The 24,073-nt window shown below is 44.5% G+C and overlaps 1 protein-coding gene and 1 non-coding gene across 3 annotated transcripts in view; one reads left to right on the top strand and one right to left on the bottom strand.

Moving 5' to 3' along the window:
- Positions 1-17,283, bottom strand: part of LOC124607222 (receptor-type tyrosine-protein phosphatase N2) — a 445,587-nt gene extending 428,304 nt beyond the window's left edge. For both annotated transcript variants that reach the window (XM_047139493.1, XM_047139494.1), the window contains exon 1: positions 17,168-17,283. In XM_047139493.1, coding sequence (XP_046995449.1) covers positions 17,168-17,249 — 82 coding nt within the window. In that variant the 5' untranslated portion in view covers positions 17,250-17,283. The remainder of the gene's footprint in view (positions 1-17,167) is intronic.
- Positions 16,140-16,214, top strand: Trnat-ugu. Its single transcript has one exon. It is a non-coding gene; the product is annotated as a tRNA-Thr (tRNA).
- Positions 17,284-24,073: the final 6,790 nt, after the last annotated feature.

The raw sequence follows: 24,073 nt of genomic DNA, 5'->3' as shown, positions 1-24,073 counted from the left end.
CCTCAGAACACATCCTACTAAACGGTCTTTTCTTCTTGTCAAGATGTGCCACAAACTCATCTTCTCCCCAGTTCTATTCAATACCTCACGGAGCAATCGGTGCGATATTCCTTGATGGCACAGTGACTACCGAACGGTACATGAAATTTTGGAAGATGATTTCATATCCATTATCCAAAGCGACCCTGATTTCGACAAGATGTGGTTCATGCAAGACGGAGCTCGATCCCATCGAAGCGGAGAGTGTTTGATGAACAGGAGGAGCACTTTGGGGACCGCATTCTGGCTCTGGGATACCCAGATGCCACTAGCGTGGGCTTCGATTGGCCGCCATATTCTCCGAATCTGAACACATGCGACTCCTTTTTGTGGGTCTACATTGAAAACAAGGTGTACAGCAATAGCCCCCAAAACTATTTCTGTACTGAAAACAGCCATTCACGGGTCATAGACAGCATCGATGTTCCGACACTTAACGACTCATGCAGAATCTCGCTATTCGCCTGCGCCACATCATTGGCAATGATGGCAGGCATATCGAACGTGCCATAACCTAAATCCGAATATCTGTAGTGACGTTTACATGTTGAATAAAGCTTGTGCACGCTGTAGTTGCTAAATAATTTACGCTTTTTTTCATATAGTTCAATAATTGTCACCCTGTACGATTTCAGCTGTTTGACGACCGCCTAATTGGCGCATATTCTCGCCTTCGCTTTCCATATCTAAAGAGTCATTTTCTGTAGTTGTTCACCGGGCACTGGTATCCTTCCCAGCTCTATTGTTAGCTCCAAATATCCTCTTTGACATATTTTATACCAGGTTAGCTCGGAAAGGAAGTTACACATTATGACAAGCCAAGAAATTTTTATTCAGTGGTACATTACACTTTAAGTGTCAGAGATACGTGACACTATTTTTCGGCATAGTCACTAAATCTCTTTAAACAACGGTCGGAAAGTACAACTAACCGTTCAATAACTCGCCGGTGCGAAGCTGCTCCTTGGTCGCGAAACCATACGAGAACCACTAACTGAACTTCCTCATCGCTGGAAAATCTGCGAATCACTTCCTAGATAGCCTGAACATTCTCGTCTGCGGTCGACGTCGATGGTCTTTTTCCCGATCAGCGTCACCCAGGTCTGTTACGGTGTGCGTCAAATTTTTATCACCGTTTCACAACGGCTCGACTCGACACTGCGTTTAGTCCATACCAAAAAAAAAATTCACGGCGAATCTGTATGCAATTTAGATGTTTTCCCCCAAGAATCGTACTTTACCGCCTGCTCCAAATTAGAACTTCGTTTCCAGCTGCCGTGCCATTTCACCCGCACACTATGCTGCATCTGTTATCCGTATCGCAGCAGATCTGTGTCACCTGACACATGTACCGCGTCAGACGTACAGGAGATGCAGAACATGTACTCTCTTCTGGCATCGCGCCGCTGTTGTTAAGCTATGGACTTAGCGTGGGATGACGTGTCTAACTTTTTGAAGTTTTTTCTTTACTGTGCACCTACATCTATCTACATCTGTTCTCCGTAAGCTACCTTATGGTCTGACAAACGGCAGTTGTGGTATCATAATCGTTACCCCTGTTCCCTGTTCTGTTCGCAAAAGCTGCATGGGACGGACGCTTGTTTTCAAGACTCCGTATGAGCTCTAATTTTTCAGACATTCTCGTCGTTCTCATCACAGGCCGTTCTAAGAACATACGATCTCGGAATTTCTACAGTACGAGGGAGAAGATTGGTGTTTTAGGTCCCGTCGACAACGGGGTTATTAGAGACGGGGCACAAGCTCTAATTAGGGAATGGTGGGGAAGGAAGTCGACCATGTTCTTTCCTAGGCACTATCCCGGCATTTGCCTGAAGCGATTTAGGGAAAACACAGAAAACCTAAATCAGGGTGGCCGGACGCAGGTTTGAACCGTTGTCCTTCCGAATGCAAGTCCAGTGAGCTAACCACTGCGCCCCGTCGCTCGGTAAACCTCTCCGTAATGCACAAGGCCTCTCTTGCAGCGGTTACCACTGCAAATTGTTGGATGTCTCCGCAACGTTATCGCAGTTTCTAAACGATGCCTTGGCGAAAGCTTTTCGTTTGGTCTATTCTCTCTTGCCTATTAACCCGTCCTCGTAAGGGTTCTGTACTGATGAGCATTATTCAAGAATCGGTCGAATGAATAGTTAGGTAAGCAGCCTCTTGGATAAATTACATTTGCTTAAGATTCTTTTCATGAATTTCAAACTGGCATCTGTTTTTCCTACAGGCAGTTTGATGTGTTTATTCCAATTTAGATCGCTCTAGACGACTGTTCAAATGGCTCTGAGCACTATGGGACTTAACATCTATGGTCATCAGTCCCTAGAACTACTTAAACCTAACTAACCTAAGGACATCACACAACACCCAGCCATCACGAGGCAGAGAAAATCCCTGACCCCGCCGGGAATCGAACCCGGGATCCCGGGCGTGGGAAGCGAGAACGCTACCGCACGACCACGAGCTGCGACTGTTCCTAGGTATTATACTGTAGTTACTGCTCCTAGTCATTTATCACCAGTAGCGTCGTTAACAGTAATGGATTTCTGTTCCAATTTATGTGCAGTATGTTACATCCACTGCCGTTCAAGATCTGCTTGTCCCTGCCATCATTCGTCGATCCTTTGCAGATTTTCCTGCATTTGGCTACCGTATTCTGACTTAGCAATATTCTAATAGATAATGGTACCGTTGCGAACAGCCTCGCGGGGCTCCCGAAACCTTGGAGAACGCCTGAACGTACCTTTACATCCATTACATTCATCCCATTGAGAACAACATATTGAGATCTATCTTCTGAGAACTCAAAATCTGTCTCGATACTTGGTAAACCAATGTTTAGTGCGTTAAACGATAATGCGAAAGTGTACATCGAATGCATTCCGCAAGTCAAGGCACCAACCGTTGTCTACGGCTGTATGTGTCTTATGAACGAACAGAGCGAACTGAATCTCGAAAGATCTCCGATTGTGGAAGCCATGATCATTTTTACAAGGGAGATATTCATTCGCCAAACACGTCACAACGCGTAAGCGTAAAACATATGGATTCTCTGTTTTATGTCCGGATCTTTATCCACATTAAATTTCTTGTACAAAGTTTTTTTCCCGTATTAAGCTCATGTTTATTTAAATAAATACTTTATACCATTCACAATTAGGTAACTTTTATGTCAAGCAGCTTGGTGTTAAAAAAAGTTATAGGTAAGATCATAATACACATGCCCTGAAAGAGATGGTTTTACTTGCACCCAAACACAAATTGTCAAACACATGCCACACATACTTTTGTTCTGTTGAAAAATCTATTATATGCATCAGTATCTCAGTCGCATGTCACAATATACAGAGCAATGTCAAATATAGCATCTTGTAATTACGTAAGTAAGGAAGACGTAGTAGAACCTAGCGTCTGAACATACGATATTACGCAGTTCAATGTTAATATGATGTGGTATTTAAACCTCTATTCTTAGAGCGAAAAGCATTAAATATTCATGGATATATACTTTGACCCATATCTGCTTTTTGCTGTTACCGGTTGCCATATTCTATATGGCTGTGAGGATAATGACATATGTCTCACAAATAGAAGGTTATGTTTCATTGTGTAATGTAAGTGTGTCGCAGGGTAAATATCTTATTACTTCTTATCTGTACGTACGAGAACTTTGAGAAATATAGTATTTCAAACAAAAATACATACTAATGCCAGATAGTAGTTTTTATTCGCCGTCATAGGGGGTAAGGTGACTGAAAAGTTTGAGACGCATTGCTTTCACTGCCTTAATAACAAGATATGGTATATTTCATACTACAGCTTCATCGTCGATTCTTCACTTACTTCAGCAACGAATTTCTCTAACAAGCATGTTGTAGCCCTAACGATGACGTTGAATTTCCTAACGTTTACCGGTGGCCTGATAAAAACATCTGTGGGAAATTTCATCCACAAGTAAGTTGAAGGTTTGTCGTTGCAACCGTCCTTTTGTAAGTTCATTGGCGTTTAGTATGAAGGCTGTTTTTAAAGCCGTCATTAAACTTGTCATTTAACATTTGGTCATTATATTGTATCCACCTATAGCTAAACTAGAAAAGAAGCCCAATATCATCATAAAAATTCAGACATACTGAAAATCACGTTTCGGATTTTTCATGCCTAAACTTAAATTTTAGTAAATATACATTTGTGTATAAAAACCCCTATGCGTTCATAATACAGGGTTGTTACAAATGATTGAAGCGATTTCACAGCTCTACAATAACTTTATTATTTGAGATATTTTCACAATGCTTTGCACACACATACAAAAACTCAAAAAGTTTTTTTAGGCATTCACAAATGTTCGACATGAGCCCCTTTAGTGATTCGGCAGACATCAAGCCGATAATCAAGTTCCTCCCACACTCGGCGCAGCATGTCCCCATCAATGAGTTTGAAAGCATCGTTGATGCGAGCTCGCAGTTCTGGCACGTTTCTTGGTAGAGGAGGTTTAAACACTGAATCTTTCTCATAACCCCACAGAAAGAAATCGCATGGAGTTAAGTCGGGAGAACGTGGAGGCCATGACATGAATTGCTGATCATGATCTCCACCACGACCGATCCATCGATTTTCCAATCTCCTGTTTAGGAAATGCCGAACATCAAGATGGAAGTGCGGTGGAGCACCATCCTGTTGAAAGATGAAGTCGGCGCTGTCGGTCTCCAGTTGTGGCATGAGCCAATTTTCCAGCATGTCCAGATACACGTGTCCTGTAACGTTTTTTTTTTGCAGAAGAAAAAGGGGCCGTAAACTTTAAACCGTGAGATTGCACAAAACACGTTAACTTTTGGTGAATTGCGAATTTGCTGCACGAATGCGTGAGGATTCTCTACCGCCCAGATTCGCACATTGTGTCTGTTCACTTCACCATTAAGCAAAAATGTTGCTTCATCACTGAAAACAAGTTTCGCACTGAACGCATCCTCTTCCATGAGCTGTTGCAACCGCGCCGAAAATTCAAAGCGTTTGACTTTGTCATCGGGTGTCAGGGCTTGTAGCAACTGTAAACGGTAAGGCTTCTGCTTTAGCCTTTTCCGTAAGATTTTCCAAACCGTCGTCTGTGGTACGTTTAGCTCCCTGCTTGCTTTATTCGTCGACTTCCGCGGGCTACGCGTGAAACTTGCCCGCACGCGTTCAACCGTTTCTTCGCTCACTGCCCCTTACAGAGGCATCCAGAAGCTTTAAACTGCGCATACCATCGCCGAATGGAGTTAACAGTTGGTGGATCTCTGTTGAACTTCGTCCTAAAGTGTCGCTGCACTGTTATGACTGACTGATGTGAGTGCATTTCAAGCACGACATACGCTTTCTCGGCTCCTGTCGCCATTTTGTCTCACTGCGCTCTCGAGCGCTCTGGCGGCAGAAACCTGAAGTGCGGCTTCAGCCGAACAAAACTTTATGAGTTTTTCTACGTATCTGTAGTGTGTCGTGACCATATGTCAATGAATGGAGCTACAGTGAATTTATGAAATCGCTTCAATCATTTGTAATAGCCCTGTAGTCTGCGAAATTGTCTGCCACCTTGAAGTATGCTTTTATCTTGTATCAAACGGAACGTCCACTTCTTCCAGCCGTTCTTCATGTAAAGCTACTTTTACTATGAAGAACAACAGGCTATGAACTCTGGACACAACCTGCTTTGTTGACCAAACCTCAGCGCAGTTTGCAACTCAAATTACAATTCAGGCGTTTCACAAGAACATCTCCTCTGGCAAATTTCTGTCGTCAGAGTCTTCTCTTTTCTTCGTTCTACATTCTAAAGATCTGAGTTGACAAAAACCATGGAAATTCGCCAGGTAGGAGGTCCATAAAGCGACGTACGGTACTGCAGCCACTGATCGAGTACTTGCGATGATTGAAACTCATGAAAAGGGTGTCTTTCGCCGCCGCACGACGCCCCAGGTGCACGTCGAACATAAAAACCAAACTCCCAACAAGCACTGAATCGTCTCAGCACCTTAACTGACGATAATAATGCTGCGTAAACTTAAGTGAACGCCAATTATGAACGATTACTCAATTATACTAACTGCTGAAAGTACAGGTTTTTCACAAAACCCATGAAATATTAACCAACGTATCTGTACGCTTACAAGTCGGTACGATCAAACCTCCGCTGCATAACAAAGACGATTCAGGAAGTACGTTAACACAAGGTCTGTTCGGAAAGTATATTCTTTAGGCAGCTATCGACACACTGGTAACCGCTGGTGCTCAGTACTTTTAAACGTCTTCAGTGCGTATTTGTTTCCAATGATCTGTTCCACTAATAAACAGTACATCGATATTTGCAAAAAAGGAACTTGTTGCCTCGTCATGGCCGTATGATGGACGTCTCTATAGGCGGAGAATCGTCTTCTACCCAAACGTCTTCTCACCTGAAAGAGATGGAACTTACTTGTTACGTGGTCGGAGCTGTAGGATGGTCCAGTATCTTCGAGTGCTGCAGAAAATCAAGTCTACTGATGACTGATGAAAGCTGATCTGCCACTCGTCTCCTCAGATCAGTGGGGAAGCACTTGAGAGGCAGGCGACTACAAATTCTGAGATATCGGTTGAACAAATGCTTGCAGAAACATCGTGACTACGTTGAAATATAATGAGCAGCGTCATTGGAAATGTGTTAGTCTGACAGCTTCTGAATATTTTTCTTAGTTATAGCTATTGTTACTTTACTTTTTAAATTATACCATAATCAGTGGATGAAACTCTGAGATTGCGTTTTATGTAATTAAAAATAAAAATCAGTAATGTAAGTGGACCGTATTTAGAATTACTATCGCTATAAAAGATTGAACGTAACATTTTATAAAAAAGAAAACATTACTATAACGATGTTTTATATTGTTGAGCTTGCGGGTGCTCTATGGTACAGTAGGATGTCGGTGATTTATAGAACAGCAAGCAAAATTAGCTTCAGTGATATCTTTAAAAAGTAAGAAAATTGATTTATTTCTTGATTACATGAAGCAACGTCAAATTCGGATTTAGCAGCCGACTGTGGCAATCAACATTATGTACTTTATTTTCTATGCCATTAAAGATAACGACGACTTGAGATTAAATTACTACTGCAATAAACTTGGACGCTTTGACTTCCTGACAAGAGCTCAAAACGCACTTACGTTTCAGCTGTTTAGAAATGCTTCGGATGTATAGTGCCTTGTTTGTATACTCCTGAGGCTACTTGGAAAGGAAAAGTTTACAGCGAGATATATGTTTGTTGACATCTCCCCGCCATCATTCTCTAAATCTAAATCAAATTAGAATTACATTAATACCTTCAGCTGCTGATGGACGTTGATGTATATCAACGGGGAGAGGTGAAAATGTGTGCCCCGACTGGGACTCCAAACCGGGATCTTCTGCTTACATGGCACCCGCTCTATCCATCTCTTTTTTTTTTTAATCTCATTTTGTTCGCTTTCGTCCGTTGCATCTGCTCGGGGCGGACATCGTAAGACACCCGTTTAAGTTCGTCGTTGATCAGTTAACTCAATTTTTTTGTTAGAAAGAGCAGCTAACCCTCTGACCGAACACGCTGAGCTAATTTCGTTCTCGACGGCTGCAGGTCATCAATGGTGTCTGTTCTTTCGGACATGTCCGAAAGAACAGACACCATATCCATATAAGTATAAATCTAAATCAAGTGACTATTAAGCATAGCGGAGTCGTCTTTTTCACAATAGATCCCTGAAGGAGAATGGCTACGTTGCACTGCATATTCGTAATGCATCATCAAGCGTGTTGTATTTGGATATCTTATGTGAGTTATTTCCAAAGAACTTTAATTTATACATCTTGAATGCTAAAATCCGCAATTTAAATCCACTTTCGAGGCGAATCATTAACTCTTCATGAGAATAAGTTTCTTTGATAATAGGTTCTAGAATAAGATACGGAAGTTGCATTAGCCATATGTTATACAGTCTAGGTAAAACAAATGAAAATTAGAACGCAAGATAAGGAAATTATGTTTCTGTGAAGTTAATTTAAGAGCTGCAAGTCTCAGATTATACCGATGACAGCATAACTGTAAGCATAAATCTTGCAGAGTGCAAGATACAGTTGTGTTTTGTGAACGTGAGTAAGATAACTTGGACATGGATAAGTCGTAGAGTTATGTAAGTGAAGAACGAAATACGTTTCGTGTATGTAACAATGCTATACTTGATAAATTTACAACATCTACATCTTACTTATACGGCGTGTGGAAAGGGATAGTTTTTGCCTTATCACTTCCGTGTTTTCTAATTCAATTCGTACATGGACCGTGGGATGAATAATTGCTTTTTACGTCTTTCTGTAGCCTGTGCCAGCGTAATTTCATCTGCGCTGTAAGCAGAAACGCATTGGAAACTCACGTTTAAGCACTGCATAAACAAGAAAAATGTCTTGTATAATGATGTACTGAAAAACTTTTCAGCGTCCAAATAACGTACCAAGAATTCACCAATCACTGCAACAGCAACATTTGAAAAAGCTGTACAAAACGCTGCACCCAAGCAGTAACAGTTTCTCATCAACAATGGTCTTCGGTTTAGGTTAGGCATTAATTATGTTTATTGTTCTCTAACTCCATGCAATACATGAACATCATCTACCACAGGTCGCAATACATTTTAATTAAAGACATTTAATTTAACAATTTTTGCAGTTGATAGATGCAAAAGTAACCTAAAATATACACTGAACAGCCAAAGAAACTGTCACACCTGCCTAATACCGTGTAGGGCCTCCCGAGAACGCAGAAGTGCCGCAACACGACGTGGAATGGACTCGGCTAATGTCTGAGGTAGTGCAGGAGGGATTTGACACAATGAATCCTGCACGGCTGTCCATAAATCCGTAGAGTACAAGGGGGTGGAGATCTCTTCTAAACAGCACGTTTCAAGCACCCCGGTTCGCTCTATATGTTCATGTCTGGGGAGTTTGGTGACCAGCGGAAGTGTTTAAACTCAGAACAGTGTTCCTAGAGCCACTCTGTAGCAATTCTGGACGTGTGGGGTGTTGCATTGTCCTGCTGGAATTTCTCAAGTCCGTGGAAATTCATAGTGGATATGAATGGATGCAGGTGATCAGACAGGATACTTGAGTACGTGACACATGTTAGAGAATCGTATCTAGTTGTTTCAGGGGTCCCATATCACTCTAACTGCACAAGCCCAACACCATTACAGAGCCTGCTTCAGCTCCTTGCTGACATACAGGGTCCATGGATTCATGAGATTGTCTCCATATCCGCACACGTCCATCCGCTCGCGTCCGACCAGGCAACAAGTTCCCAGTCATCAACAGTCCAATGTCAGTGTTGATGGGCACAGGCGAGGCGTAAAGCTTTGTGTCGTGCAGTGGTCAACGGCACACATCGATGATCTTTGGTTAAATGGTTTGTACGCTGACCCTTGTTGATGGCCCAGCATTGAAATTTTCAGCAGTTTGCGGAAGGGCTGCACTTTTGTCACGATGAACGATTCTCTTCAGTCGTCATTGATCCCGTATTTGCAGCATCTTTTTACGGGCACAGTGATATCGGAAATATGATGTTGTGCCGGATTCCTGATATTCACAGCGCACTCTTGAAATGGTCGTACGGGAAAATCCCCACTTCATCACTACCTCGGACATGCTGTGTCCCATCAAATTCACTTAAATCTTGATAAGCTGCCATTTTAGCAGCAGCAATTGATCCAACAATTGCGCCAGACATTTGTTGTCCCACATAAGAGTCGCCGACCATAGCGCCGCACCCTACCTGTTTACACTTCTATATATTTGAATACACATGCCAATGTCAAATTTTTATTTTTATTTATTTATTTTTTTTTTTTTTTTTTTTTTTTGCGCTTCACTGTATTTACGACCACCTTCATTACCGCAAGTTGTTCCGCCTAAAACTGAAGTCTTTCCGAACAGACCTCGGAAGGTCCAACGACACTGACAGGGCCCCGTCTCGATCTCAGCCCATAGGCATCACTGGATACAGATATGGAGGGGCATGTGGTCAACACACCACTCTCCCGGCTGTTGTCATCTTTCGTGACTGGAGCCGCTACTTCTCAATCAAGCAGCTCCTCAATTGGCCTCTCAAGGGCTGAGTGGACCCTCATTGCCAACAGTGCTCGGCAGACCCGGACAGTAACAATACATCAATCAGTACGCTACAGCCTCTCTTCCTAGAAGCGATAATTTGGTTTATTGTTTTTCTTGCAGGGAGGGGGCGAAAGATAGAGGATGGTGGGGTCCATAACAACAAAAGGAACACATTTCTAATTTCTAGTACAGCTGGCTGCGATGCAGACATTTTGTTACGCTTCCATATACCGGGTGATCAACAAGTCAGTGTAAATCTGAAAACTGAATAAATCACGGAATAATGTAGATAGAGAGGTACAAATTGACACAAATGCTTGGAATAACATGAGGTTTTATTAGAACCAAAAAATACAAAAGTACGACAGATGGTCTGGGGACCTGGGAGGCCAAGCATGACGAAAGTGGCGGCTGAGCACACGATCATCACCAAACGACGCGCGCAAGAGATCTTTCACGCGTCTAGCAATATGGGGTGGAGCGCCATCCTGCATAAACATCGTACGTTCCAGCAAGTGTTTATCAGCTAGGCTGGGGATGATGCGATTCTGTAACATATCGGCGTACCTCTCACCCGTCACGGTAGCAGTTACAAAACCAGAATCACGTATTTCCTCGAAGAAAAAAGGCCCAATGACGGTAGATGTGGTAAATCCAACCCATACCGTGACTTTCTCGTCGTGCAATGGAGTTTTCACGACAGTTCTAGGATTTTCGGTAGCCCAAATTCTGCAGTTGTGGGCGTTGACAGACCCTCGGAGCGTGAAATGAGCTTCGTCGGTCCACAACACGTTACTCAATCAATCGACATCTCCCGCCATCTTTTGAAACGCCCACACCGCAAATGCCGTCCGCTTCGCTAAATCGCCAGGTAACAGTTCATGATGCCGATGGATTTTGTACGGATAGTATCCGAGGGTACGCCTACGTGCCAACCAAACAGTAGTGTATGGAATGCCGGTGCGACGTGCGACTGCACCAGCGCTGACTTCCCCGTGCATAGACGAACCCGCTACAGTCTCCATTTCTTTCTGATCTGTCTCAGCAGCATTACGCCTTGTGCTCGGTCGGCCACTACGGGGTCTATCGTCTAAACAGTCCGTGGCTTCGAACTTCGAAATCATTCTCGCCACAGCTGAATTTGTCAACGGACCTTTACCCGTTCGAAACCCCTTCCTATGGCGATAGGATCGCAACGCTGAACTAGCACATTCCCCATTGTGATAATACAGCTTCACTAAAAGCGCCTTTTCGGGTAACGTCAACATGCTGCGACTGCTGGCGCATCTGATTTCTCTCTCATTAGAGCTCCTTTTATACACGATTGTCAAGCGCAGTCACTGACGTTTTGCTGTCCAGTGTGTGAACCTTGTTTTTTTTTTTTTTTTTTTGTTTTTGGTTCTAATAAAACCCTATGTCATTCCAAGCATGTGTGTATATTTTTACTTCTCAATCTACATTATTCCGTGGTTTATTATGTTTTCAAATTTATATTGACTTTTTGATCACCCGGTATTTTAACTTGCTGAAGACGAACCGAAAAAACACTGATGATAAGAAAAAAGAAATATAAAATTTACAGTTTTTAAGCTTCTTTTATATTCGAGTCAGATCCGACATGGAGCTCAGATGTCATGTTTGTGGCTTGATTAGTAACACAGTTACAAGCGAAAAAAATTTTTTTGTTGTGCGTTTGTACTGCAGGATTCGGCGAAGACGTTTCCAACGTTATTTTTGTCTCTTTAGAAGTTTTTGTGTTAGAAAGAGTCAAAGTAAAACTGTACTACCCGGAATCTTACACAATGCTTAGAATTCGTATGTGGTTGGACTAACGCTGTAAGTATGCAAAGGGCAGCCTTGGTGATTTCTCGAGCGAGTATCTAAAAAAAAAAAAAGGTCTTATACACATTTCAGAAAAGACTTTTTTTTGTCTTCTTTATCGAGTTTCGAATAAGGTTTGAGGGCAGGATCCAGGAATAATTGTAACGGTTCGATGTATCCATCACGCTCACAGTCAATGAAGATCAATTAACGTGGGGCGTTCAGTGAGTAACGTAACACTTTTTTTTCTGGGCTAATTTTGGTTGAAAAGAAGAAATGCAGAATTTGTTGCGGGACATCGTGGATTAGTCCGTCTCCAGCCCCTACACTGTAGTGCCTATAGTGTCATGAATTTGCGATAGGTGGCAGCGCTATACACAGCCTTCAATTCAAAATGGCGTCTGTAACAGACGAACGTTCCAAGTAGAGAGCTGTCGCTGAGTTCCTTTCGGCGGAAAAGCAGAAGATGTTCACAGGCGTTGTAGAATGTCTACGCAGGCCTGGTAGTGAACAAAAGCACGACGAGTCGTTGGACGTCTCAGTTCTTCCTCAGCCATTCTACAGCCCGGATTTCGCATCTTCCGACTTCCATCTGTTTGGCCCAAGACTGCACTCTGCGGGAAGCAGTACGTGAATGATGGAATGTTATTGATGCAACAAGACGTTGGCTCCCACGTCGACCAGTAAAGTAGTACCATGAGGACATCCAGGCCCTCCCAGTTGGTGGCCTAAGGTCCTCGCATTAGATTGAGATCATGTTGAAAAACAGGGTTTTGTAGTCAAAAGAGTGAGGAATGATGTGGTATAATGGAATCCAACCTGCTTTACCAAAAACGTTTTGCATTACTTATTGAACACCTCTTGCATAAATTATACATTTAGTAATAATTTGTTCACTGCTTACTCAATACGAAATGTGCAAGTAACTGTGACACGATGATTTTTTTATGCTGAATGTTCGATATAATTTTTGTTGATTCTTTATTTCATGTGAATAGCGCTTAACTTATTAGATGGATGTATAAATAGGATGGTATTCTGCTAGTATTGATGAAAGAAAAGAAAAAATTCCATATTTTTACTGAGCGTTAATCTCTGAATAATATGAAAATGGAGAAGAAAAGAGATTCCAGCATCCCAAACGGCCACTCAAAATCTTTACCTTCCCTTATGATCGACTGGAAATTAATCGTTCTCAGGAAATCGGCGGCAACTGACAATCCTCTAAGTCAAATGGTTCAAATGGCTGTGAGCACTATGGGACTTACCTGCTGAGGTCATCAGTCCCCTAGAACTTAGAACTACTTAAACCTAACTAACCTAAGGACATCACACGATTCGAACCTGCGACCGTAGCGGTCGCGCGGTTCCAGACTGCAGCGCCTAGAACCGTTCGGCCACCTCGGCCGGCTGACAATCCTCTAAAATTGAGGTAATAACATAATGGTATTTAAATAAAAGTAATTACGTCAATTATATTACTGACTTAGATGATTCCTTGTCTTCGACCTTCTCGATTCTGGAATCACATAAACATACCGAGTACAGAAATGACGAGTTTTGTTTTTATGTGCAAGGTGTTTCACCGTCAGAACAGAAGTAAATCGTTTCTTCTTTCTCCAGTTTTTCACGATCGACAACGTTTTACGATCTCCGTCAGGAGACGGCTGCACATAAACCTCAATAGATCTGTCTTATCGACTGAGAGGACAGGAAAGCACAGAGACGTTACTATCGAGGATCTAGACAGGCTGCCTTACATCCGTAACAGGGATGGGAGCATCACGACATATGTCTCTGTAAGACAAAAACACAATTATGTTTGAAGTGTATCGGCAAATATTATTGATTTGATGGTGCATCCAGTAAACCACACATAATCAAGAGCAGGTATATCGCGAATACGTTGCTGCTGCGGTAGTCCATGTAATGCATTGTTGCACAAAGTGATTTTTTGTTGCACGTAAAAGTATCAGACGTGGATGCACGTTCGAAGCATTATCCACTTGGCGTCCTCTACGAGTCCTAGGAATTGGTCAGGTACATTTTCTAACATCCTGCGCTAGTACGCTATTAAACGAAATGTCTTTCTCTGTGTGACGCCATGGTGTATAAACATACATAAAATGCCTTAACATGGTATCCAGAAAGTACTGGTCACAAAAATGAGTATACGACGCATTTTAGAGTGTCGCAAACAGCTGTCATTGATCTAGATAATATTGTATGGAGTGATGTGTAATTGTACGCGACTCAGTACGAAAGTAGCAGCGAGAAAACGTTAAAGATGCATGTCGAACGATATTATCTTGTAATGTTATGACAACGGTAAATTTGGGTGGAGCTCATAGATGACCTGAAGTAGTTTGTCTTGGTTTGGATCTTGCACTTTATTCCTTGTTGCTGGCTAAGTGAGCACATGTGTTTGTGCCATTTTTTAATATACTACAATATTTCATATTCAGACGTTCTCTCGACATCATAATCCTCCTTTGTAAGAGGAAATATGATTACCTGGGAGGTCGTTGTAAAATATGATTTTTTTGTTGTTCTGGCGTGCTCCAATCCCTTACCTGCAAATCACCGAAGTTGAGACGTAGTCGATTGTGTGCTAGACTTACCCAGCGATAAATCCAGCAACAACTAGTTACCATACATCCGAGAGAATGGCAACAAATTCTGCCCGCAGTGTAGTGGGAAGACTTCCCATAAGATTAAACTTTAAGACAGTATAAGCTAATACACAGTAAATACAATACTACCTATGTCATAATATCGTTTACTAAATGATACCAATTTTGGAGGATTAATCCTCGGTCTTCGTGCATCTGAATTACGGAATGAGTTAACAGCATCCACGTATAAATGCCTAAAGAAGGAGTCTTAATCCTGCGAATATGATGGCGTTTAATGAAAGACATAGTGGTGGAGGGCTATTGTATTTCTTATAGCTAAGACAGTACCACAGTGAGTTCGTACCACTCTTAGTTACGCGAGTGGCATCTTTCGACGAGAACAGCAATCAGGTATCATAGATTTTTACAATATGTTTTAAGTGCAGAAGACAGAGGTCAGTGAAGGGAATCTCGTCGAGTAACAGACTGCATACAAAGCGCAAGCGTTTCATGTAGAGTGCTGCTCCATGTCTTAAGTCGAATTTACTGCACCTGTAACGTTACCTCACGAGTGCCACATCGTGCTGTGAGAATTTATTTCCACATTAGAGTTTTTCGGGGTTGACACAAGTTTTGGATGTGATGTGTGCGTGTTTGTTGTTCTGTCAGTTTCCTTACAACTGTCTTTTTTGTTGATACGGTGTTGTGGCTCCTCCGTCAAGCAGAATTTCACAGACAATTACAACGTGCTGGACTGGGTTCAAATCCAGTATCTCAGCCACAGTGTCACATCGTGGAGCGTAACGGATCCACCCGATTATGGAATTACCACCAACAGTACCATATGCCCTCACTTTATGAGGCACTGTGTAGAAGATTGTAACTGTTTCCAAACGCCCTTCGCTTGACACAGTTTATCCAAGAAGAAATACATTTCCCCAAAGGCCATGGCCGTAAATGACTAACAGTTACAATCAAATGAACACCCTTAGCTGCTTACAGGCGTTGACATACGACAACGGGGACAGATGGAAATGTGTGCCCCGACCGGGACTCGAACCCAGGATCTCCTTCTTACATGGCAGACGCTCTATCCACCTGAGCCACCGAGGACACAGAGGATAGCGCGTCTGCAGAGATTTATCTCTGGCACGTCTCCCGCGAAACCCACATTCTCAACGTATTGTCCCGCACTACATTCGTAGTGCCCCCGCCCATTAAACTCATTACTCGCCGCGCGTTGCCGATTCCCGTAAGAGTTCTGGCACTGTTTGTGCATTCGCACAGAAGAAGAAGATGGTCTAGTGGCCGGTGAGCCTTAACTATGTGTATACTAAGATGGTATCTGTTCTTTCGGACATGCACAAACAGTGCCCGAACTCTTACGGGAATCGGCAACGCGCCGCGAGTAATGAGTATAAGAGGCGGGGGCACTACGAATGTAGTGTGGGACAATACGTTGAGAATGTGGGTTTCGTGGGAGGCGTGCCAGAGATAAATCCCTGCAGTCGCGCTATCCTCTGTGCCCTCGGTGGCTCAGATGGATAGAGCATCTGCCATGTAAGCAGGAGATCCCGGGTTCGAGTCCCGGCCGGGGCACACATTTTCATGTGTCCCCATTGACGTATGTCAACGCCTGTAAGCAGCTAAGGGTGTTCTTTAATTGTAATTTCATTCTAACGAGCTGCATGGTCACCGATGGTATCTGTTCTTTCGGACATGCCCAAAAGAACAGATACCATCTTAGTATATGTATAATGACTAACAAAATTAATAAATTTCAAAGCTATCCGCAGGATTTCATGGAGTGACCTTAATGCGGATGAGGTGACGCTGTGGTTGAGGCACTCAAATCGCATTCCGAAGGAACAGGGTTCGAATCCCGTCCTGATACGTTGCATCTGTGTGCGAAATTCTGACTGATGTACGAGGTACAATATCTGGACTATATAAAAAGACGACTGGGAAGGAAGAAACCGCAAAACAGCACACGCGCACGCAAGCACACGCACACGCGCGCGCACGCACGCACACACACACACACACACACACACACACACACACACACAGAAAGAGAGAGGGAGAAAATCACATCTGAAAACACTGGAACACTGGAAAAAGAGAGTAAAGATATATGATTGCTGCAAAAGCTGAATTCTTGAAGGAATTTTAGTTTACGTAGGACAACTGCACTTGTTTTTTGTTTATTGTTCAGCAACCGATTCCAGTCTACAGTCCTTGGGCAACATAAACATGAACAGCTGAGCTTATAGACCGCAATCGGTTGTCTAATAACAAAAAAGAAAAATGTTCAGCTGTTGAACAGACTATGAAATTCTTCAAGTTACTCAAGTATCTTACAGCTGTCAACGACGGCTTACACATAATGTTACTTTAGTAATGAAATTGTTACGAAAACAGGCTCTGAACGAAGCAGAGGCGAAACAGATGTTAGCGAACGAGCGTGCTGGCACGAGCTGCGTGCTGGCCCGTGCGTTATCGAGCGGCGAGCGTGCCGGGCGGCGGCGTGGTGGCGGGCCGCCGGTACTCACCGATGAAGCCGCGGGCCTCGCAGGTGGCCGCGAACAGCGCGAGCACGGCCAAGAGCGCGAGGGCGCGCCGCTGAGCCGCCATGGTGTGGCTGCCGCCGGCGTGCTGAGCAGGACTCAGCGCCCCGCGGCCGGCCGGCGCGCACCGCCACGCTGTGGCGGCGGCTGCAGCCCCGCGCGCCGTCTGCGCCGACGCCGACGCTGCCAACAGGTACCCCGAGCGCCCTCCGCCGGCGTGGGCGGCACTCCGGCCCCCGGACGGCCCGCACCGATCGATACTGGCCGAGCTACCTGCCCGCGGAGGCGCTCGCGCACGTCGACAGAGACGGTCGGACGCGGTGGGCGGCTGCGGGATCGAGACGGAGCGAGAGTGCGCGGGCGACGCTGCCGGGGCGCGCGCCCTTTGTTAAAGCCCGGGGACGACGCCCACGCGACGCTCCGGTGCGCTTGCGCAGTGCCTCGCTCGGCCCTTCGCGCAGGGCGGCGGTAGTACGGAGAACGACGGCCGGTCGGGCGCACGGCAGAGCGCGCGGCAGGCGCTCGCTGCCCGTTATCGCTCCCCTCCCCTCCCCCCCCCCCCCCTCGCCAACACAGCCGCAGCTGGAGGCAACATGGCGGCCGCCTGACGTCACCGCGCCCCCCGGCCGCGTCCTCCCCATGACCTATTGCAATAACGATTGTGCCACCCCCCGCAGCCGCCGCCGTCGCCCACTGTAACGGTGCTAGTGGCGCTATTGATCGCGCGAACACTTGTTGAGCTCCCTGTCGGCCGCCACCGTCGAATGGGACCTCGCCTCCCTGGACGCCGGCGCTGAGGAATGAATCTCTCTCTGTCTGCCCCACCACGAGTTTTCGTCTTATTTTCTCCGTGGCGCAGCAAACACTCGCCAGAATACACGCCTCGTCTACCACCAACCGCATCCCGTTTGCGTGCAACGGCAGCCCTACATGAAACACTACTTGCAGAGTCTTGCACGGCGCCAGAACACTTGTTGAGCGACCATCTGTAGTCTGCTTTCCATTAACAAACGACAATATCTCGCTGAGTTGATTAGTAATTTTTTAACGCCACTGTAGTTCATGCAGCGAAAGAAGGGCGTGCCAATTGATAGCCCTCTTATCAGCTTCCATTGTGCTAGAGCAACAGCGAGGCGATGCCCTGCAGATGATTGTATGTGGCAGACCTGTGAACAACCGGGCCAACTTTGCTGTACCCGTTTCGGTTGCTTCGCTGTGGTCGAGCGGTTCTGCGCGCTTCAGTTCGGAACCGCGCTGCTGCCGCGGTTGCAGGTTCGAATCCTGCCTCGGGCATGGATGTGTGTGATGTCCTTAGGTTAGTTAGGATTTAAGTCCCATAGTACTCAGAGCCATTTTTTCGTTACGGTTGTTTGTTCGCTGTGCAGACCGTACCCACAGCAGCAGTACAAGGCGGGTATGCGCACCTTATGAGCATCTCTTCAACGCTGGTACCCAGTCTCAATAGAATCAGGTGACAAAACTCATGGTATAGCGATATGCCCATACACACATGGCGGTAGTATCGCTTACACAAGGGCAGTGCATTAGCGGAGCTGTCATTTGTACTCAGGTGATTCACGTGAAAAGGCTTTCGACGTGATTATGGCAGCATGACGGAAATTAACAGATCAAATGAATTCGCAATTGCGAATAAGGACTACCATCAGCTGTACAATGGAATGACGACAGTGAAAATTTGTGCCGAACCGGGACTCGAACGCGCGAGCGGTCGCCTTACCATTTGGCTATCCGTGCAGGACTCACAGCCGGATCCAAACTTCCATATGTCGTCAACCACGCGTCTACATGCATGCATGCATGTCCAAAGGAACTTCGCATCGTAATCAGAATAACGCGGGCACTGCATTATCGTATGCCGGCCGGAGTGGCCGAGCGGTTCTAGGCGCTACAGTCTGAAACCGCGCGACCGCTACAGTCGCAGGTTCGAATCCTGCCTCGGGCATGGATATGTGTGATGTCCTTAGGTTAGTTACGTTTAAGTAGTTCTAGGGGACCGATGACCTCAGAAGTTATGCCCCATAGTGCTCAGAGCCATTTTTTTGCAATATCGCATCTAAATTAACACACGCTGAACGCGGAATGCTAGTCGGAACTAGACAAATGGGACATTTCATTTCGGAAAATCGTTAGAGAAATCAGTATTTCCAGATCCACTGTGTCAAGAATTTCCGAGAATACGAAATTTTAGGCATTACCTCTTACCACAGACAATGCAGTGGCCGACAGCCTTCACTTAACGACCGAGAGCAACAGTTTTTTCCTAGTCAGTGCTAAGAGACAAGCAACACTGCGTGACATAACCGCAGATATCTGCGTATCCGTTAGGTCAGTGCAGTGAAATTTGGCTTTAATGGGCTACGGCTGCAGGTGGCCGAAGTGTGTGCCTTACCTAGCACCACGACATCGACTGCAGCGTCTCTCCTGGGCTGTTGACCGTATCGGTTGGACCCTAGACGACTGGGACTGGAAAACCGTGGCCTGGTCAGGTGAGTCCCGATTCCAGATGGTAAAAGCTGATGGTTGGGTTCGAGTGTGTCGCAGACCCCACGAAGCCATGGAACCAAGTTGTCAACAAGGCACTGTGCAAACTGGTAGTGGTTCCATAATGGTGTGGGTTGTGTATACGTGGAATGGAGTGGGTCCTCTGGTCCAACTGAACCGATCATTGACTGGAATTGGTTATGTTCGGCTACTTGGAGACCATATGCGGCTATTCCATTTATGGACTTCATGTTACCAAACAACGATGGAATTTTTACGGATGACAATGCGCCGTGCCACTGGGCCACAATTGCTCGTCATTGGTTTGAAGAACATTTTGGACAGTTCGGCCGAATGGTCTGGTCCTCCAGATCGCCTGACATGAATCTCATCGAACATTTGTGGCACTTAATCGAGAGGACAGTTCATGCACAAAGCCCTGCACTGGTAACTTAACTATGGACGGGTATAGAGGGAGCTTGGCTCAATATTTCTGCAGGAAACATCCTGCTTGTTGAGTCCATGCCATGTCGAGTTGCTGCACTGCCCGACACGATATATCCTATACAGCTCAATGTATTTCTAATGGCAGAAATTTTCATCCCCAGAACGCCTGCCTCCTACACAGTGTCGTCGAGTAAATATCTCTATCTCACCACGAGCTTATTTTCCCACACTTCGCAAATAGCAAAACATGCGCCTCTTCTACCATAAAACTTTTTTCTGTTTGTATCAGACAACAGTACTACAAGAAATATTACTCGAGACTCTTGCACTACACCTGAACGCTACTTGTGCTACCCATAGTTTTATTAACACTCCTCTCCATCAACAAATGACACGATACCAACTCATCCATTTCCCATACCTTCTTCCCTTCATGTAGCGCCTTCTGATACTCTAATCAGAAAACCCAGATCCTTAAAATGCTAACCACATATCACTAGCCACGAACTCAAAGCGCCACTACATTTATATTCCATCTTCCGTGCAACTCTACGCCTTGTACATCCTCCCCCTTCGGAACTGCAACAGACTCCCACTACCTAACGATGAAGTTTTTCCTGAGGTGTATCCTTTCTTCCATCTCACGTATCCTGTCGTTTTTTACCTCCTTGATCTTCCTCCTTCCATAACAGTTAGTCGCTTGCTGCACTTTGATAGGGCGGCAATGAAGCACGCAAACACAGTCACTTTCATGCACCATAAGTAAAATATTATCCATACCACAGCAGCAACATCATTATTATTACTGCTTGTGTATATCTACAAAAACACAATTTAATTTTCATGTGTCCTATATTTCTTAATAATGTCTGTTAAACAAGTTGTACTATAGGTCCCAAGCGGGAGAATACAACTGGATTAATAGTATTCAGAATATTACAGTGGCAAAAATTCAAAATTAAAATAATTGTCTGTCACAACAATTCATCATTAGACAGTTTACTATGAATGGCTTGTTTTACTCGTTTGAAAGAATATTCCATCACTGATTACAGTCAGGCAATACCTATGTTCCTTCGCAACCACTCAGAAAATGTTATATACGATGGATACTCTGATGATAAGCAAAATAAACCACATTAGGATTTGACTGCTCAGACCCGTGGTCTAGGGGTAGCGTCTTTGATTCATAATCAAAACGTCTTCGGTCCCGGGTTCGATCCCCGCCACTGCCTAAATTTTGATAAATAATCAGCATTGGCGGCCGAAGACTTCCGGCATAAGAAGTCAGCCTCATTCTGCCAACGGCTTTGTCAAAAAGGGCGGAGGAGCGGATAGAGGTTCAGGGCACTCTCTTGTCCTAGGGGTGGGAAATTGCCCCTAAACGCGGAAGAATCAGCAATGATCAACGACATGAGGATGCAGAAGGCAATGGACACCACTGCATTAAAGACACGTAACGTGTATCCAAAGGACATGTGGCCTGTAATTGAAGAAGTGTCATGATGATCTCTCCATTGGATCTCCGGGAGGGGACTGCCAAGGGGGAGGTTACCATGAGAAAAAGATTGAATAATCAACGAAAGGATAACGTTCTACGAGTCGGGGCGTGGAATGTAAGAAGCTTGAACGTGGTAGGGAAACTAGAAAATCTGAAAAGGGAAATGCAAAGGCTCAATCTAGATATAGTAGGGGTCAGTGAAGTGAAGTGGAAGGAAGACAAGGATTTCTGGTCAGATGAGTATCGGGTAATATCAACAGCAGCAGAAAATGGTATAACAGGTGTAAGATTCGTTATGAATAGAAAGGTAGGGCAGAGGGTGCGTTACTGTGAACAGTTCAGTGACCGGGTTGTTCTAATCAGAATCGACAGCAGACCAACACCGACAACGATAGTTCAGGTATACATGCCGACGTCGCAAGCTGAAGATGAACAGATAGAGAAAGTGTATGAGGATATTGAAAGGGTAATGCAGTATGTAAAGGGGGACGAAAATCTAATAGTCATGGGCGACTGGAATGCAGTTGTAGGGGAAGGAGTAGAAGAAAAGGTTACAGGAGAATATGGGCTTGGGACAAGGAATGAAAGAGGAGAAAGACTAATTGAGTTCTGTAACAAGTTTCAGCTAGTAATAGCGAATACCCTGTTCAAGAATCACAAGAGGAGGAGGTGACTTGGAAAAGGCCGGGAGATACGGGATGATTTCAATTAGATTACATCATGGTCAGACAGAGATTCCGAAATCAGATACTGGATTGTAAGGCGTACCCAGGAGCAGATATAGACTGAGATCACAATATAGTAGTGATGAAGAGTAGGCTGAAGTTCAAGACATTAGTCAGGAAGAATCAATACGCAAAGAAGTGGGATACGGAAGTACTAAGGAATGACGAGATACGTTTGAAGTTCTCTAACGCTATAGATACAGCAATAAGGAATAGCGCAGTAGGCAGTACAGTTGAAGAGGAATGGACATCTCTAAAAAGGGTTCAAAATGGTTCAAATGGCTCTGAGCACTATGCGACTTAACTTCTGTGGTCATCAGTCGCCTAGAACTTAGAACTAATTAAACCTAACTAACCTAAGGACATCACACACATCCATGCCCGAGGCAGGATTCGAACCTGCGCCCGTAGCAGTCGCGCGGTTCCGGACTGCGCGCCTAGAACAGCTAGACCACCGCGGCCGGCCTCTAAAAAAGGGCCATCACAGAAGTTGGGAAGGAAAACATAGGTACAAAGAAGGTAGCTGCGAAGAAACCATGGGTAACAGAAGAAATACTTCAGTTGATTGATGAAAGGAGGAAGTACAAACATGTTCCGGGAAAATCAGGAATACAGAAATACAAGTCGCTGAGGAATGAAATAAATAGGAAATGCAGGGAAGCTAAGACGACATGGCTGCAGGAAAAATGTGAAGACATCGAAAGAGATATGATTGTCGGAAGGACAGACTCAGCATACAGGAAAGTCAAAACAACCTTTGGTGACATTAAAAGCAACGGTGGTAACATTAAGAGTGCAACGGGAATTCCACTGTTAAATGCAGAGGAGAGAGCAGATAGGTGGAAAGAATACATTGAAAGCCTCTATGAGGGTGAAGATTGGTCTGATGTGATAGAAGAAGAAACAGGATTCGATTTAGAATAGATAGGGGATCCAGTATTAGTATCGGAATTTAAAAGAGCTTTGGAGGACTTACGGTCAAATAAGGCAGAAGGGATAGATAACATTCCATCAGAATTTCTAAAATCATTGGGGGAAGTGGCAACAAAACGACTATTCACGTTGGTGTGTAGAATATATGAGTCTGGCGATATACCATCTGACTTTCGGAAAAGCATCATCCACACAATTCCGAAGACGGCAAGAGCTGACAAGTGCGAGAATTATCGCACAATCAGCTTAACAGCTCATGCATCGATGTTGCTTACAAGAATAATATACAGAAGAATGGAAAAGAAAATTGAGAATGCGCTAGGTGACGATCAGTTTGGCTTTAGGAAAAGTAAAGGGACGAGAGACGCAATTCCGACGTTACGGCTAATAATGGAAGCAAGGCTAAAGAAAAATCAAGACACTTTCATAGGATTTGTCGACCTGGAAAAAGCGTTCGACAATATAAAATGGTGCAAGCTGTTCGAGATTCTGAAAAAAGTAGGGGTAAGCTATAAGGAGAGACGGGTCATATACAATATGTACAACAACCAAAAGGGAATAGTAAGAGTGGACGATCAAGAACGAAGTGCTCGCATTAAGAAGGGTGTAAGACAAGGCTGTAACCTTTCGCCCCTACTCTTCAATCTGTACATCGAGGAAGCAATGATGGAAATAAAAGAAAGGTTCAGGAGTGGAATAAAAATACAAGGTGAAAGGATATCAATGATACGATTCGCTGATGACATTGCTATCGTGAGTGAAAGTGAAGAAGAATTAAATGAT

The sequence above is a fragment of the Schistocerca americana genome, chromosome 3 (assembly GCF_021461395.2).
Source record: "Schistocerca americana isolate TAMUIC-IGC-003095 chromosome 3, iqSchAmer2.1, whole genome shotgun sequence".
Lineage (NCBI taxonomy): Eukaryota > Metazoa > Arthropoda > Insecta > Orthoptera > Acrididae > Schistocerca > Schistocerca americana.
Note: the sequence above shows the minus strand (reverse complement) of the source record. Positions and strands in the feature narration are given on the sequence as shown.